This window comes from Gallus gallus, chromosome 2 (genome assembly GCF_016699485.2).
Source record: "Gallus gallus isolate bGalGal1 chromosome 2, bGalGal1.mat.broiler.GRCg7b, whole genome shotgun sequence".
Taxonomy (NCBI): domain Eukaryota; kingdom Metazoa; phylum Chordata; class Aves; order Galliformes; family Phasianidae; genus Gallus; species Gallus gallus.
Genome location: NC_052533.1, coordinates 18,903,950 through 18,920,490, shown reverse-complemented (window position 1 = coordinate 18,920,490; position 16,541 = coordinate 18,903,950). Strand labels below are relative to the sequence as shown.

At 35.4% G+C, this 16,541-nt stretch overlaps 1 protein-coding gene across 1 annotated transcript in view; it reads left to right on the top strand.

Annotated features, from left to right (window-relative positions):
- Window positions 1-7,387: 7,387 nt before the first annotated feature.
- MALRD1 (MAM and LDL receptor class A domain containing 1) overlaps window positions 7,388-16,541 on the top strand; it is a 230,461-nt gene continuing 221,307 nt past the window's right edge. The window contains exons 1-2 of the mRNA XM_046921944.1: window positions 7,388-7,406; window positions 13,248-13,309. Of these exons, the coding sequence (XP_046777900.1) occupies window positions 13,261-13,309 (49 nt within the window). The 5' untranslated portion in view covers window positions 7,388-7,406; window positions 13,248-13,260. The remainder of the gene's footprint in view (window positions 7,407-13,247; window positions 13,310-16,541) is intronic.

Below are 16,541 nucleotides of genomic sequence, written 5' to 3'. Positions count from 1 at the left end.
ATGAGAAGTTGACAAAGGAGTTGATCATTTTCAGGATCAAAACTCAAATTCATTCCTTGCTTTATCTTTTTCTTAGTAATCTGCTTGCACGAGATAATTTCATTCATTGAAGCAAACCAGAAAGAAACTAACAGCTTTTTTTTCTTGTGTTCATCTTGATTTAAGCACACGGAGACTCTAGGTTAAGAGATATTATGACTCCACTATAGAAATATCTGTACAAATTACAGCTTGTCTATTTTTCATTGTTTTCCCTCACATTTATGTTTCATAAAAGAATCATAGAATGGTTTGGGTTGTAAGGGACCTTTAAGATCATCTAGTTCCAACCCCCCTGCTACAGGCAGGGATACCTCCCATTAGACGAGGTTGCTCAAAGCCCCATCCAGCCTGGTCTTGAATGCTTTCAGGGAGGGGGCATCCATAACCTCACTAGGCTGTGAGGTGTCTCACCACCTTCATAGTAAAGAATTTCTTCCTAAAATCAAGTCTAAATTTTCTCTGTTTTGGTTTAAAACCATTTCCCCTTGTCCTTCTGCTACATGCCCTTACAGAAAGTCCCTCCCCAACTTTTCTGTAGGCCCCCTTCAGGTACCGGAAAGCTGCTATAAGGTCCTCCCAGTGCCTTCTCTTCTCTGTGCTGAAGAGCCCCATATCTCTCAGCCTGTCCTTGTAGGGAAGGTGCCCCAGCCCTCTGATCATCTTCATGATTCTCCTCTGGACCCTCTCCGACAGCTTGGTGTCCTCTTGCATTGGGGGCAGATGCAGAACTGGATGCAGTAGTCCAGGTGGGTTCACATGAAAGCAGAGTAGAGGGGCAGAATCACCTCCCTTGAACTGCTAGTCACGCTTCTCTTGATGTAACCTAGGGTATAGTTGGCCTTCTAGTCTGCAAGTGCATATTACTGGCTCATGTTGAGTCTTCCAGCAACCAGCACCCCCAAATCCTTAGGGTTGCTCTCAAGCCATTTTATCCCCAACCATTATCTGTGCAAAGATAACAAAATATAAAGGAAAAAATATTAAAAACCTTAATAAAATGATCCACGAAACATATTTGATATAAATAAATTTATTAAAGATAGAGATACGATAAAGAATCTTTGACAGGAGGAGACAACTAGATAGGGCGTTAATTTGAACAATTAAAAGACAAGGGAAATTTCAGTAATTAAGAACTTTGCACTGCACTAGTAAATGTTTAAGGAGATCAATAAAGACTTTATCTAATTTTACAAATCACTATATACCTGCCAAAATCCTGGTGATAAATGTATTCAGAAATACCTCAGAAATACGAAAAGACCTGTATTAAGCCTACAATCATCTGATTTTCTATATTATGCCTGGAATGGACACAGTGACATAAACCATATTTAAGGCATTTAAGCTCTGCCACCACCACTAGTCAAAGCAGGTGAGCAAAGCAATTTTAAGCCAGCTATCCCTGGCTATACAATTTTATGAATTGTAGGGTTTGCACTGAAACTTGTTCAAACTGTGAATTAAGCCTTAACTGATGGAAAACTTCAGCTATTTTCTGTGATATCTAAAACATATAGCCAGAACATATAGTGCTGGTGCTCAGCAATATCCAAAACTCAGACGAACCAAACCACGTATGTGCCAATATAATATCCAGCTATCCCTCTCTGGATGGTTTAATGTGACTCTCTGGAAGGAAGAGGAGAAAAATTGAAGATATGATAAAGATAATCAAAGCCACAGTCAAGAATTAGGAGTGCAGGCCTGAGAAAAACTCGTAGAGAAGTTTTAGATAAAATACTGAATGAAGGTATAACATGAAGCATTTAATCGTTCTTTTGTACTTGACTCATGGTGTTCTCTAAGCAAAAATATTGTTATTATTATTATTAATATTATTAATATCATTTTAAGAATTATAAGGAACTGGATCAAAAACAGTGGTTTTCAGTGTCATTTAATTGGTGTCAGATGGGGCCCTTAGGGTGACCCAGAAGACTCTATTTGATTTAACCTTAGGAATTGGTCTGATACATAGCAACAGAACCAAATTTAGTTAAAAAAATAAACACTTGAAGTAAGTCTGTAGAATGTGCAATTATTGTGTAATGCTTCAGGAAACACTGTACTTCGTCAGCTTCTTCATTTTTATCTTTTTTCTATGTTTTAGGTTCATCCAATGTTCACTCTGATAGAAAATCTGATGATGATCCTAAAGGGATAGTAATTATAAGCAAGTTAAATATGGGCTTTGTACAGTCATAATGTACTCACTGAGGGACTGGAAGAAAGAAAAGTCTTCACTGCCTTCATTGATCATAGAAAAAAGATCTCATTTATCTTAAGCATGACAATTTGAAAACATTATCAGCTTCACATAACAAAAAGTGTCAGAGAGACTGGCAAGAGCGTGTTCAGACACACACACTCCTGCATTAGTTGCAGTTATATTTGCATTACAGAAGTACAGGAAGGACACAGTTGAAAAGGAAAAAATGTAATTTATATAAATTTAAAATAAAGTACTGGAATTAGTTTCCTGAAACAGAGACATGAGTAGAAGCAGAAAAAATAGAAAATATTTTGCTATCCCAATTAAATTCTGTACTAAGTAGTTGTGAGCTGAACACCAACTATTTTCACACCATTGCCAAAGCAGGCTTAGGGTTAACAAGCAGTAGCAGAACAGTACACTCTTCCTTGTAAGGCAGTTATGCTTATGACTATGCTTTAATTATATTCTCATAAATAGATTTACTGACTTCTGAGAGGCTTGATCCAAAGCTTTTTAAATTCATTGGCAGAATTTCCTTTCTAGGAATTAGCTGAGGAGGTAGAGGATGCTAACTGCATTCTTCTATGTTTATTCATTTTGGAATTCTCATTACTCTTAAAGACGCTTTAATTTCTATGGAGAGGTAAAATGCGATGTTTTGAAGTCAGGCAAGGTTTAATGTCATATTTATAGCTTTACTTCAGTTTTCAGTAAAAAAAATCAAGTTGCTTAATTATTAAATCAAATAAACTTTTTTACCTAGAGATTAATAAACCTGGGAAAAATATAATTATAATGCTGTTTATGTGATTTTAACAATGTTATATGTAATTTTTTAGTACTTCTGTTAAGATAATTTAAAATTCTTAAATGCTTAGGTTAAGAAATGAAATGCAAATATATTTTTCTCTTAAGACAGCACATTTCCATCTAAACTGCAGTGAAAAAGCCAGTACATTGAAATCTCTTCAGATTTACACAATGAATAATATGGAAAACAGCATTCCCAGTGCATTTGTTCTTTCTTTTCCATCTCATTTACTTTTCATCTATAATCCTATTTGGAGCTTCTATTACACGGTGAATGGTTTTCCAATTTATGCTACATCAATTCATATTTTACTTACTACCAGTAATAAAAAGAATACTTCTTTTACCTTTAAAGCTTAATCTTTATTGTTGTAATTAAGTCCATATCTTAACGCCACTTGGTATAAAAAATTTAATTCTGTGTGTAGTAGAGAAGTTAGTTTAAATGGAATTATTCTGGGACAGAATCTGGGACAGAACCTCAGATTTCGACAGAATAGTGAGAAAGAGTCTTTAACTCAATTTGTTTCATCCAAATCTTGTTTTGAACTGGAAGCCTCTCCATGAGGTAGGACTTGTTCCACTAGTGGCTTTGACTTCAAATAATGTTTGTATTTGGGAGAAAATCTGGGAACTTGTGTTCCCACTGCACTGTGTGAACATATACATGAATGCATATAGGCAGATTACAACTAGCTAAAATCCACACTATTCACCACATACCAGATATTTGCCAAATCCTCCCTCCTGTGGATAAATTTTATGTCTTGCATGCACTGTTTATTCTTGTTGATAGCCCTTTTTGTGCTCAAGGTGGCACAGGAGCTGTAACTATGAGTTACACAGCTCTGTTTGTTCCTGTGCGTTATTTTTGGCTGTTTTTTTTTTTTTTTTTTTTTTTTTTTTTTTTTTTTTTTTTACCAGCCTTGGACAAAACCTTGGAGAAAGTATAGTCTTTAGAACCCATACCAGTAGAAAAGATGAAAATTCTGGAGACTCATTTTGTTCTCAGATATGAAAAAGGAACATCACACTTTCTTGGCCATCCACTTTCACACAAATATACAAGAACTAAGAGAAAAGATTGCTTTCCCTGGCAGAGGCAGCTGTGCAGCAGCCTACTACCCTGCTTTTCTCCCCTGAAAACTCAATGGGATTTAAATTTTTGAAAGTCCATAACAATACTGATCCTAAAGCCTATATCTAAGAGAACTTTTGACTCAATTTTTTACCAAAAGTGTTATCATAGAATCATAGAGTCATAGGCTTAGGTAGGAGGTATCCTTAAAGCCCACCCAGTCCCAACCCCCAGCCATGGGCTGGGCTCTCAGCCACCAACTCAGCCTGCTCAGGGCCCCATCCAACCCAGCCTTGAGTGCCTCCAGGGATGGGGTATCCACTGTTATCTGGGCAGCAGTGCCAGTGCTTCACCAGCCCTCTGAGTAAAGATTTTTCACCTGGCATCTAGCCTAAATCTCCCCCCTTTTAGTTTAAAACCACCCCCTCTTGTCCTGTCATTATCAGACCATGTCAAAAGTTGGTCCTGCTTGCAAGCTCACTTCAGTTATGGGAAGGCCACAATGAGTCTCCCCAGAGCCTTCTCTTCTCCAAGCTCTGCCAGCTTCCAGTCTGCAATAGTGAGTAGTGATGCTTTAAGAGTACGCTCAGAAGGAGATGAAAAATAATTACAGAATGACATTAATTTGATTTTTGACCTGATGTGATGATTTTTTAAATTTCTTTAAACATAGGTTTAAACTTGGCAGGAAGTCCAAGGGAGAGAAAGGAAAATTAACAAGGAAAAAGATGTAGCAGATTTGCAAAGAAAGAAATTCGAAATGTTTTTGATTCAAAATACCATTCAAAATATTTTGCTATATCTATCTAAAGTGAGATCTTTTATTTTTAAATTACTTCTTATTTTATGTGAAATTAAAATTTCTCAAAAATGAGCCAAACTGAAGATTAGCTTAGTGTTGTTGCTCTTGCAAACTGTTTGCACAGATACATATTTCTATTGCTTTGAAGATGCATATAATTTGTGGGTGACAGATTTGTTTTCATTTTGCTGCAGAGTGCTTTCATTCTGTTTTCAGTTGTGAGTGACTGTGGGAGGAATGTAACAGCATTATTTAAAATTTCAGAAAGTAATTCTGCTAACAAATTAAATTTACTGAACATCGAGGCATTGAGAATTGTGACATTTTACTGTTTAGTGGTAGATCTCTTAGCAGAGATTTGTTTTCTTCTGTCACTTAAATGACTCTGCTTTAATTTACTTGTTTGGACATTTGGAACTCAGATGTAGCAGTTTTTACCCAATTTATTGAAGTATATCCTTGCACATTTCTGTCCTTTTCATTGTTTATTTAATGACGGTTTTTTTTTCAAGGTTGTCTTTCCAGGTTTTCTTATCTTTATTTTCTGTCATTCTTTCTGATTTTTAAAATCTCTTCTCTCATCTTTTTTCAGACCCTTTCAACTCTTTTGCATTGAGGTTTTGTCAGTATTTTGGTCACTCATCACCAGAAATACTCTGTCATTTATACTGTGATTAAAAAAAACAACCCATGACACAAATGAGTATAAGTAATGTCTTTATGAGAGTTTAAAGGTCAAAATGTAAGCTAATCTATTTTTGTATTTTAACAGTAGCTTAAGGGAGTAGAAAATTTGAGGAAAAATGAAAATTAGCCTGATAATTGATACTGAGGATTGTAGTGTCCTAAAAATCACTACACTAATCATTAGAAACAGACAAGACAGACTCAAGACTTGTTCTCCCATCCACTGAAGAACATTTTCTGAAAATAATAATAATAAAATCCATATCTGTTAAGCAGTGGGAACCTAGTTCCATCAAATAAAACTAAAAAAAAACTAAAAAAAACTAAAAAAAAAAAAAAAAAAAGCCCTAAAATGGAGATTCTGATGTTTCTGGCAGATTTTGACTCATTCTTTCTTTAAAATTCCAGAGAAAATATGTTTCTACAGTTGATGATTACAATATCAGAATAGAATTTATTGTCAGTGTGTAAAAGATCAATGAAATGTTTTCATTTAAACTTACATCTTCAACACTTTCTTAGAATTCATACAGAGGAATTGGAGATACCATACTGGATTTAATGCAAGCCATCATTGCTTTTAGCTTTTTTTGGAATGACATTTTTTTCTTGTCACTGTTGTTTATCTTGATAGGACTTAAAATTTACAATAGCCTCTGTTACAGCCATTAATTGAAAGTGTAATGCTGTGCCAGTTAGGCTCACTTTCCATGACGGTGTTTCACTTCTATCTCTTCTAAGTGGGATTCCCCTTTGGACACCCATGGCTTTTCCCCATGTTCTGCTGTGTAAACTCTTTTTAAGACATGTTTCTGGTTCAGATGTTCTCCTACCGCTGTAGTAGAGGGTTTGTAAATCTAGATAAAATTGTACAAATTCAGATACCTAGATGTAGTAGCTGTCCAAAATGGGGAATGGAACCAGTAAGAGGAGAAAGAAAGCCAGATGTTATTAATTCTGAGACAAGATATTCAGAAATGAGCAAAGACAAAACCATACTTTTTCTTAAGTATCTAATTTCTGTGAACTTTTAGTAGCCTCAAAATAATTTAAGTTTTTATATGTAATTCAAATGTAATCTCATTATGTCAGAAAGGGTTAGATGACAGTGTAGTTAAAGTGTCAGTGATTCATTTGCTAGAAGACTGCCTGCAAGAGACAGCCTTAAGGAGTTATCTAACATCTGTCATTGATACATACTGATATTCTTTCTCATTTCCTGCTGATCATTCTGTGTTAAGTTCTGAATTACCCTCTTTGATCTCAAGTAATTTTTTCAGAAACAGTGTCTTTAATTTTATTTGAATCATTAGTTGATATAATTATGTACCTCTCAGTCAGCTGTACTACAGATCTGTGCTGGTAGGCTTCTGCTACATTTATACCACCTGCTCTTTCAGAGCACATCTTCATCCAATTCTGTGACTATTTCGTTAGTGTTAGCAGGAGCTGAAATTAATTAGTACCTGCTAGCTGCTGTTTACTTTTCTCATGTGAGATGGGGGACCTATGTCAGTCCTGTCCATTGTCAGAAATGGCCATAGCCAAAATTGGAGCATTTGGTGGCAACAAATTGAACAGAACAGAAGAGTTGAAGAGTGATAAAGTCTGAAGTAAACTGATGAAAATCTAAAGGTGATTTGATGTTTTAAGTCTCTTGAAAATCTCTTTCAGATAATTTGCTAACTTCTTATTCCCATGTGTGAAGTGGCAATCAGTAAGGCAAAGGTTCGCCATGGAACTTGAGTTTATTCTGTTTCTTTGGAAAGGTGATTATACTTCCTGCAGCTCTTTCTGTTATTTGAAAATGTTCATTAGTAATGCTTAACTTTTCTTTAAAGTTGCATAAGTACATATTTACAAGTCAGTCTGCGTTTCACACAGAATCACAGATTTGGTTTCTCTGTCATTACATTTTTTTAAATTGAGATTCCATTAATAGTCATTTTTTTCTGTTCTTAGTGGAATATTGAAGACAGTCTGTAAAGTGTGGACTGTATTTACTACATATATTGAGAATAATTAACTGCTTGTTACAATTTCTGTTTGTTTGTGAAAATTTGCACCAGGCTTCTTCCTTCTCCATACCAGTAACTTTACCAGATACTACATTACTGAAGCATTCCTTCTTGTTTTAAGTCATTTCTCTATAAGTCATACTAAAAATGTAATTTTCTTTAACTGTTGGATGACCAATCATTTATTTATTGTGTCACAAGCATTCACTTTCCAAACCAGATTTTAATAGGCATTAAATCAATTAATATCTATTTACCAATCACTGAGGATTAACTGCTTAGGGTTGAGCTCTGGCCACTGTCAAGTAATCATCTCTTGATGTTGACTGGTATCTGATTTCTAATCTTGTCTCCTACAAGAGTTATGACAAAATTACTTCCACATCATCTGGAGTCCTCAAATTTCCTTGACTGCAGCAAGTGAGGTTTTTGGCTCTACAAAGACAATAAGAAGCTTCAATAATCAGTTATTTTCTACTGAGGATAGGGATGTGCTGAGATTCAGTGTTATGTAGCACATCTTGAAGAGTTCAGATCTGAAGATTTTGAAATTATATGACACTGATAGAAAGTACCATTCACTTTTTCTTAATGAACTCATTAAATAGCTCTAGATGACGTATATGGAAGAATCTGAGGATCAAAATGTCAAAGTATTATATTGTTATGATATTGTTATTTGTCCGTTTGTAGCCCAGTACATGGGCTAGCTATTACGAGCAGCAAACCATGAGTTTTGTGTTTATATTACATGTTGGGTCTTAGTACTCATCAGGGCTTGCCTTGTTCTGAATTTATTGGAGTCTGCTTTCACAATTTGCTAGCATCCAAGTTACTGCAGCTTAAACCATTTTAGCTTATCTCTGTGATAACTATTTAGACAATTAGTTTTAGAAATGTAAATAGTCCCTGGAAAAGCAGATGCCCTTAAATTTCAGGAGGACAGTTACTGAGGATGGGGGAAGGTATTAGACAACTCTCAAATTTTACCTGGAAACCAAGGCAAAGGAAGTAAACCTGAGGAAGAAAACATGTTAAATTAAATCCCAAAGTATCCTACATCAAAGATGGAGACTATTTACCATAAAAGGGCATAATTGCCCTCCTGGTAAGGACTTTGAGATGCTGAAGGCTTATTTCCATACTCCATCACTTTTCTTGAGGGAGATTGAAACTGCTGATGTTAGGACTTGGGAGAACATGAGAGATATGTGCATAGCATGAAGAAAAGGGGTAGGTACTTGGAAGGTTATATAGAAAACTACAACTGCATTTATGAAGTTTGCTCAGAAAATGTTAACTATTACAACAGTAACTAGACTGTTTAGAATTCTTAGATCTGTATTTATGGTTCCTTCTGGAATTTTGTTCTTTGAGACTTAAATTCTCACAAAAAATAATCAATTTCCTAAAAGAGCAGATGAATGCTGCTTTTTTAATGCAGGTGAAGTAGATTATTGTGTGACAAGTCAACATGAGGGTGGGGAAACAAGTTGCAGGCTGAGTAAAGGTAGTAAGTCACGAAGATCTGAAGGTAAACATAGAAGCATTGTGTGCTTTTTTTTTGGATGTGAATTGGCTTTATTTGTTTTCCCTGTTAACAAGGAGGATATTTTTCAGTCAGGTATTGGAGGCTGGTTCAGTATGTTAAATCTATGTGATTCTCTAGAACTAATGAGGAGCTCTGAGAGAACTTTGTGTAACTGGAAAGTGAAAATAGTGGCTTGAGGGTGTTTTAGTTAATTCTCTTTCTGAGGTGGCTCTACAAATAGCACTTGGAGCAGATTCCAGGTTCTTCTAAGATATATCTATAACTCTTGTTCTATCAGAGTTCTTGGAGTAGTAGAAAAAAAACAAACAAACATCTTTTATCACTTAGCACCACCACTCTTACTTAAGAAAAAATATAGAAAGGCTTTTGGGTTTTATTAAAACAAAAAAGCTTACATTTATTTCCTTGTTTACCCTGTTGGTGATCCTTCACTGTAATCAAACTCATTCTAAATAGAAAGCAATATAAATAAGTTTTGAGAATCAGAAAGAAAGGTATGTGATATTTGCTACTGTTTTCTATTATCTATGATAATATACTACATTTCACATTAATTCATTATATCTACATTAATGCATATATCTCGATTAAAATTTATAGTTATTTAGCATAGATTCTATCAGCTCAAGAGGAAAAAGGAAAATCATGAAAAATAAATTTGTTTCCAAACATAGCACAGACTTTGTTTCAAACAATTTCATTGTGCAAGCATTAATGTTTAACATTAATCTCCTAAGTGCTTTAATTTCTCAGACATTTCCCAAACCATGCACATGCCTTTATTGTAAGAAGTTTAGTTTCATATTAATTGTACTGAAAGTATGTTTTGAAGGAGCTATTTTCTGATGAGAGTATTATCTTTTCATTTAATCTCCCCCAAATCCAGAACTGGAAAGTATCTCTCTTTTTTTGTTTAGGAAATATTGTTTATTTGGTTATTAAAGTATTCCCTTTATATTGAAATTTAACTGTTAAGTTGGTGAGAAAAACAATTTTTTTCATAGAATGATAGAATATCCTGAGTTGGCAGGGACCCACAAGGATCAATGAGTCCAGCTCCTGGTTCTGCACAGGACAACACAAAATTCGTGCCCTATTCCCAACCATCCTTTGGTGAAGAACCTGTTTCTGATCCCCCCCAGCCGCCCCTCCCCTGGCAATGCTCCATGCCATTCCCTCGGGCCCTGTTGCTGTCACAGAGAGCAGAGCTCAGTTCTGCCCCTCCGCTCCCTTTGAGGAGCTGCAGCCACCGTGAGGGCTCCCCTCAGCTCCTCTGCTCTGGACTGAGCACACCCAGGCACCACAGCTGCTCCTCATATGTCCTAGCCTCCAGACTCTTTACCACCTTTGTAGACTTCCTTTGGGCACTCTAGAATAGCTTTGTGTCCTTTTTATGTTGTGGTGCCCAAATTGCACCATAATGCTCTTGAAGTGAGGCTGTGCACAGCAGAGGGACAACTACCTCCCCTTGCACAGCGGCAGTGCTGGGCCTGGTTGCACCCCTGGGCACATTTGTCCTTCTGTCTGCCAGGGCATACTGCTGGCTCAGATTTAATTTGCTGTTAACCTGAACACCCCAGACCTCTTTCTGTCAGGCTGCTCCCCATCCTCTTTATTCACCCGGTCTACACATATATCGAGGGTTTCCCTATTTCAGGTGCAGAATCTGATACTTTTTTTTAAACTTCATGTGGTTGGTGACTGCTCAGCCCTCAAGTTTATCAGGATCTCTCTGCAAGGCCTCTCTACCCTTGAGGAAGTCAACAGCTCCTCCTAGTTTAGGATCATCTGCAAACTGACTTACTATACCTTCAAGTTCTGCATCTAAGTCGTTTATACAAATATTAAAGAGAACTGGTCCTAAGGTGGAGCCTAAAGAACCCACTAGTGACTTAGTTTCCACTTTCTGGAAACAAATATTAGTGTATGATATACATTGGAATCAGATTTGTCTGTCCTGTCTTCTCTTGACTTTTTTTCCTTTGCACTCCAAGTCAACACTGATTATCCCTTCTTGAATGTAATCTGTTTTTCATTACAAAGACAGAATTTATGATACCAAGAATTTTCTTGAAGCGTTACTTTATTTCAAGCTGTGGTGATGTAGAACTTTGATTCAGCTGATTTGATTTAGTTTACTACATTTTGCATTAATGTTATGGAATTTTTTTCCTTCATTATCACTAACTGCAGTGCTCATGTAATATTGTTGATCAATAAATTAGGTTTGGTTTTAACTTCTCAATTGATTCTACTAATTTATTTTAGCAAAAGAGGATGAGTGGTAAGAAAACTTACCTACAATCCTTTTTAGCCTAATGTATTTATATCTCAGTCCTCCTTTCAAGTTAGCTATTGAATTAGTTCCACTTAATTGGAAGGAGATGGTATGTAATTACCTTCCACATCAAAGCCAAGAATCCTGTCAATACTTGTTAAAAATGGATCAATTTGTAGTTGATTGTTTGACATTGTTCTATTTAGTAGAAGCAGTTCCATTCCAATTTGATAATTAAAATCTAGAGCGGCCATAAGTTAATATGAATGACAAATTTCTGTGAAGATGCATTCACAATGGATTCTTGATTAACTAGTTGTGAATTCCCTCAGAAATGAGATTTTGGTAGTTTTCATGGTGATAACTTTTTTTCTGTATTTAAAAAAAAGAGAAAAAGTTTTATTAAAATTTAATGTTTCCAAAAAAGCTGTACGTTAGGAGAAAAATGAGATGTTAAATGTATGTATATATATATATGTATGTATATGAGATGTTAAATGTATGTATATACTGCTGTTTTAATGAATCCTACTCTGTTAGCATATAAAGTGTGATAATATTGCCATTAAAATTAATTTTAATATTCAATATAATGATTTTTGATGAATGTATTTTTTCAGTTCTTTCCATTGCTTCATGTGTTGACAGTAACTGCCTCTTACAAAAATTGAATGAAGAACTTTTTATTTTCTTCTACTTAGGCAGATTTCTATTCATATGAAAAATAAACATAAATGCAAAACATTTTGTCCTTGTTTGAGAATCTGCTTGGATTTCTAGTTCTAGATTAAATATTTAGAAAATTTTCATCAAAATTACTTGAGTGGAAAGGCTGATCTTGATTTCACTTAGATGAAATGTATTTTGGCTTGACTTAAATAAATTAGGCTTAATAAGGTAAGTTCATCTTTGATGCAAGTTTTCTTTTTAATTTTATAAGAACTTGTTTACTTGTTCTTACTTGCTAGTTTACTAAAGTAACTTTGAAAACAGACCTTGTGCCTGGTTCTGTTTTGTTTGTTCTCCTACTTTTAAGGTTCTCTGAAGAACTTCTCTACCCATCCTGTTTTTCTGACGCCTTCTCTATTTTCACTGGTTTATGTCTTCATTGTCATTTCTCCTCCTCTTTCTAGATCTCAGTTCTTCTTTTTGCTTTCAGACTGGCTTGCAGTTCAGTATTTGCAGTGTTTGTGCTTTTGTCTTTCCCAGACGTCTTTTGCTTCAGAGTTGTCTTTTCACCTCATTTACATGCTTTGGAAAACTGTATTTTTACTGTTAGTTCACAAGAAGGTTGACTTCTTGTATTTTCAGGAAGTCCTGCATTTATAGAGGAGGACTCTTCATTTATAATTATTAGAGTTATTGAAGTCTACTTTTCTTCAGCAAATATTCTGGTTATCTTAGTGGCCTGAGGCCAAAAATGTTAAAATGTAGCATAAAAAATATGATATGCAGAGGAGAAGTAGAAAATAGATGGAGTTGGTCCACATCAGCTGGGAAATGCCTTCCCAGCAGAACTGGAAACTTTATTTAAATAAAAATATCTGCCTCTGTTGGAGTTTATAGGAAGTCACATCATAATATCTTGGACTCAGTCCCTGATGAGAGATTTTTCATATTATGAAAGTTTGATTCTCTAATGACTGGCACATCCCTGGACACAAGTTGTTTCTTTATCTTTGTAGATACTGCAGTGCTTGTGCATCCTACCCTGCCAATTGCAGAGATATGTTGTCTTAATTCTGCTCTCTCTGGTTAACAGGCAAATCGGAGGTATGTGCAGAGATATGTGCATTCTAGCTATTTGCTGTTGGGAATTTACAGGTAAGAAGTCTCCAGAACTGCCGGCATCAGTTACTTGTTACAAGCTGGACAACTGTTTTATCTGTTTAGTTAAGTAATACAATTCTGTCATAAAGCAAGTTACCTTTTCTTTCATCCTATTAAAATAGTCCCAGAAGGTTTTCATGATTGTCATCCTATATTTATCTAGTTTTTACAGTCTTTTGCCTTGAGCTAACACTGTCCTTTAACTTTTGCAATAATCTTCTCCTTTTCCTTCTATTTCTACTTCCCTTGTGTTTAGGGCATCTAAGGCATTTGCTTAACACCATTTTTCTGCTCTGAACATACTGAGTTGATTCAGTGTTCTCTCCCAGGGTTAGTTTTTGGACTATCTGAGTCTCTCAATTTTTTATTCTTAATTTTTTTAGACCTTGGTTTGAATCTCTTTGATACGTCCATGTAAAAGCTGTGTCAGAACAAGTGTGTTTCACTGATAAATTATGGATTCAACTAATTAGTACTCTCCAAATATTTTCAAAATGAAAACATCCACACATAGACTACTTGAAGTGGTTAAACTACTTGTCAAATCAAGCTTAATAATAGCTCACATGAAGCAAGCTTCCAACAGCATGAGATGATTATTACGGATAAGAAAATTTGAATCATTTCAAAGGTTCAATTTCAGAAAATATCGGTACCTATCAGTTAAAGTATTAGGTACATTTCTTGGTTATGTAGAAATAAAAATAGCTACTACACATAATCTTATAATGATTGACTAATTTTGAACTGTGATTCCTGGAGATTGGTGAATTTAGCAGTCTCAGCATCAATGTTTGACCTATTAAATGGATAGCAGTATTTGTGCTCTTGTTGAAATAAAATTTTGTATTAGTATACTATACTACTTGTGTAGTTTTCTAGGTACGGTTCTAGTTCTTTACAGTTTTTTTTTCTTCCTTAACCATTAGACAACCAGCAATGTGCTCTTTAATTTAGTTAATTGGTTGCTATTTCAGTCTATCCCCTGGTTGATGAAGAAATGCTTTTCAACCAAATAGGTTGCAAGCATTTTGATTTTTCCTCATGGAATACAATATTAGATATCAGGAAGAAAGTGATCTGTGTAATTGATTTTTCTTCTGCTTTTGAGGTTTGATAACTTCCAGTGGATTTTTTTACAGAAAATGAGATTAAGAAATGAGACATTAACATAGGTGCCAAATTCTGCATATTAGAGCACCAACTAGTTAGAATCACTACAGAACTGTGTGGAAAGGTTAGATATCTCCTAACGTATATTCTGTGATGTTCATTACGTATAGTTGTCTCTACTCTTGCTCAAAAGAGATTGGACTAAGTTAATCTGGTCTTCCTAATTTCCATTGAACATCAGGAAGCCATTGCTCCTCCCATCTCTTGGCTGCACAGAAAATCTTGAAAATATAAATCTAAAATATTAAATAAAAGCCCGTTTTCTTAATTAATATAAACCACTTTTTTAACCTATCTGTAATTTGTTAGTAAGTAATTAGTCATTTGTTGAACAGCAGGGCAGCACAACTCACAGCTTGGCAACAGGGATTAGTTAAAAGGGCAAATAAGCTGACTGTGCTTTTTGTGGCATAAATTTGTTAGATGCCAAGATCTGAACACCATTCTTGTCTTTAAATAATGGTTAAGAACATCCCTGATAAATTGAACCATATTTTTCAAGCCATGAGTAATAGCAGAAAGGTTACCAAGCTGTGGCATGTTGAATGCTGCAGGTGATCCCTAAGGCCATGTGTTTGCAGTTTTCCTTATTGTTAGATCAAGTTCAAAACAGCTGAGCAAGTAAATCCAGAAGGTATATGAACCTTTCCTATGGCTTTATTTTCTGGTTTAAACAGTTGTTAAAGGTGTTCAAGCTGTAGGAAGATAATAGTGCATGTAACATATCTAAGGTTTATGTGCAGCATATGACTGGAGGATCATGCTTTTTATTGCTTGTTATTCAAAATGCAGCTTAGAATATTAATTCTGTCTTTAGTTTTGTCTGACTACTCCATTTCAATTCATGATTTTCTCTGGCAACCAACAGAAGTAAATGATGGGAGAGGAAAACCCAGTATTCTCATTAGCCGCAACGTCAGTCAGAAGTTAATGTTAAAAATCACTGCTTAAATAGGATTGATCCGATACGGATGAAGAGCTTGTTTGACATAGATTCTCAGCATCAGAAAAAAAATGCCAGGAAGCTCTTGTTTCAAAGTGTACCACTTGTACACAGGGAGTTATGGTTTCTGTTTCTTCGAGCAATCAACTCTGTGTGGCTCTTGCATGAAGAACAGCTGATTTAGTCTCTCAGAGAGCTCAGTTCTGGCCCTCTGCTTTCTGGTGTCTGAGCACCAATAAAGTTTTGATTATGATAGTGAATAGAAGAATCCTTTCCCATACCACTGTCTTGAATTATTTACCACCTTATTTTAACTGAGTAACAATTGAAGGAGGAGTTACTTGCTATGTGTGACAGCAGTGCAAATGACTGAATTCCGATGATTTAAGGTCATGGTGGAATGCAATATTTGGATGTTTCCCAAAACCACTCTTGACATCTATATGACTTTAAAGACTGTTAAACTAGTTTATTTGTAAGCAAAGCTTCCAAAATCACTTACTTCATTCAGGGAAAAAATCAGAAGCAAAATTGAGCAATAATCCTTATTTTAAGTACACAGTTTGAATAGAGGAGAGAGCAGCTTTTTCTTTTTTTTTTCCTTCAGTTATACAGTCAATACTGAAGATAATCTATGCAGTTCTCCGCAGTTGGATGGCAGTCCTTAGAGAAGTCTAATACATCAGTTTGTCTTCCTCCAAAAGAAAACTAGTGACTTCTTCAGTGCTGTCTGCTTACTCAGTGCTGTATCTGCTGAGGACAAACTGATGTTTAGGCTCTTCCTGTAACCTTCAACTGATATCTTCAGTCAGGGCATTGACTTCTGTTTCTTACACTGGTGGAGTCCTTCTGTGTAAGGCTGCTTTTGTAATGTCATTTACTGCAGGCTAAGCCCTGATGGGCTTACCATACAATGAACTGCAAATCTGCTTAAACAACACAAATCTATTTCTTGACCAAGTGAAAAGGAACTCCTGTGTCAGTCTAACTATACACTTTTTCTTCTATTTGTACAATTACAGAACTTGTCATTAAACAGATTATGTGGTGAGGAAAGATATCTATTACTAAATAACCTTGAACAGAGTGTTGGGAGGGGTTTTGTACTGT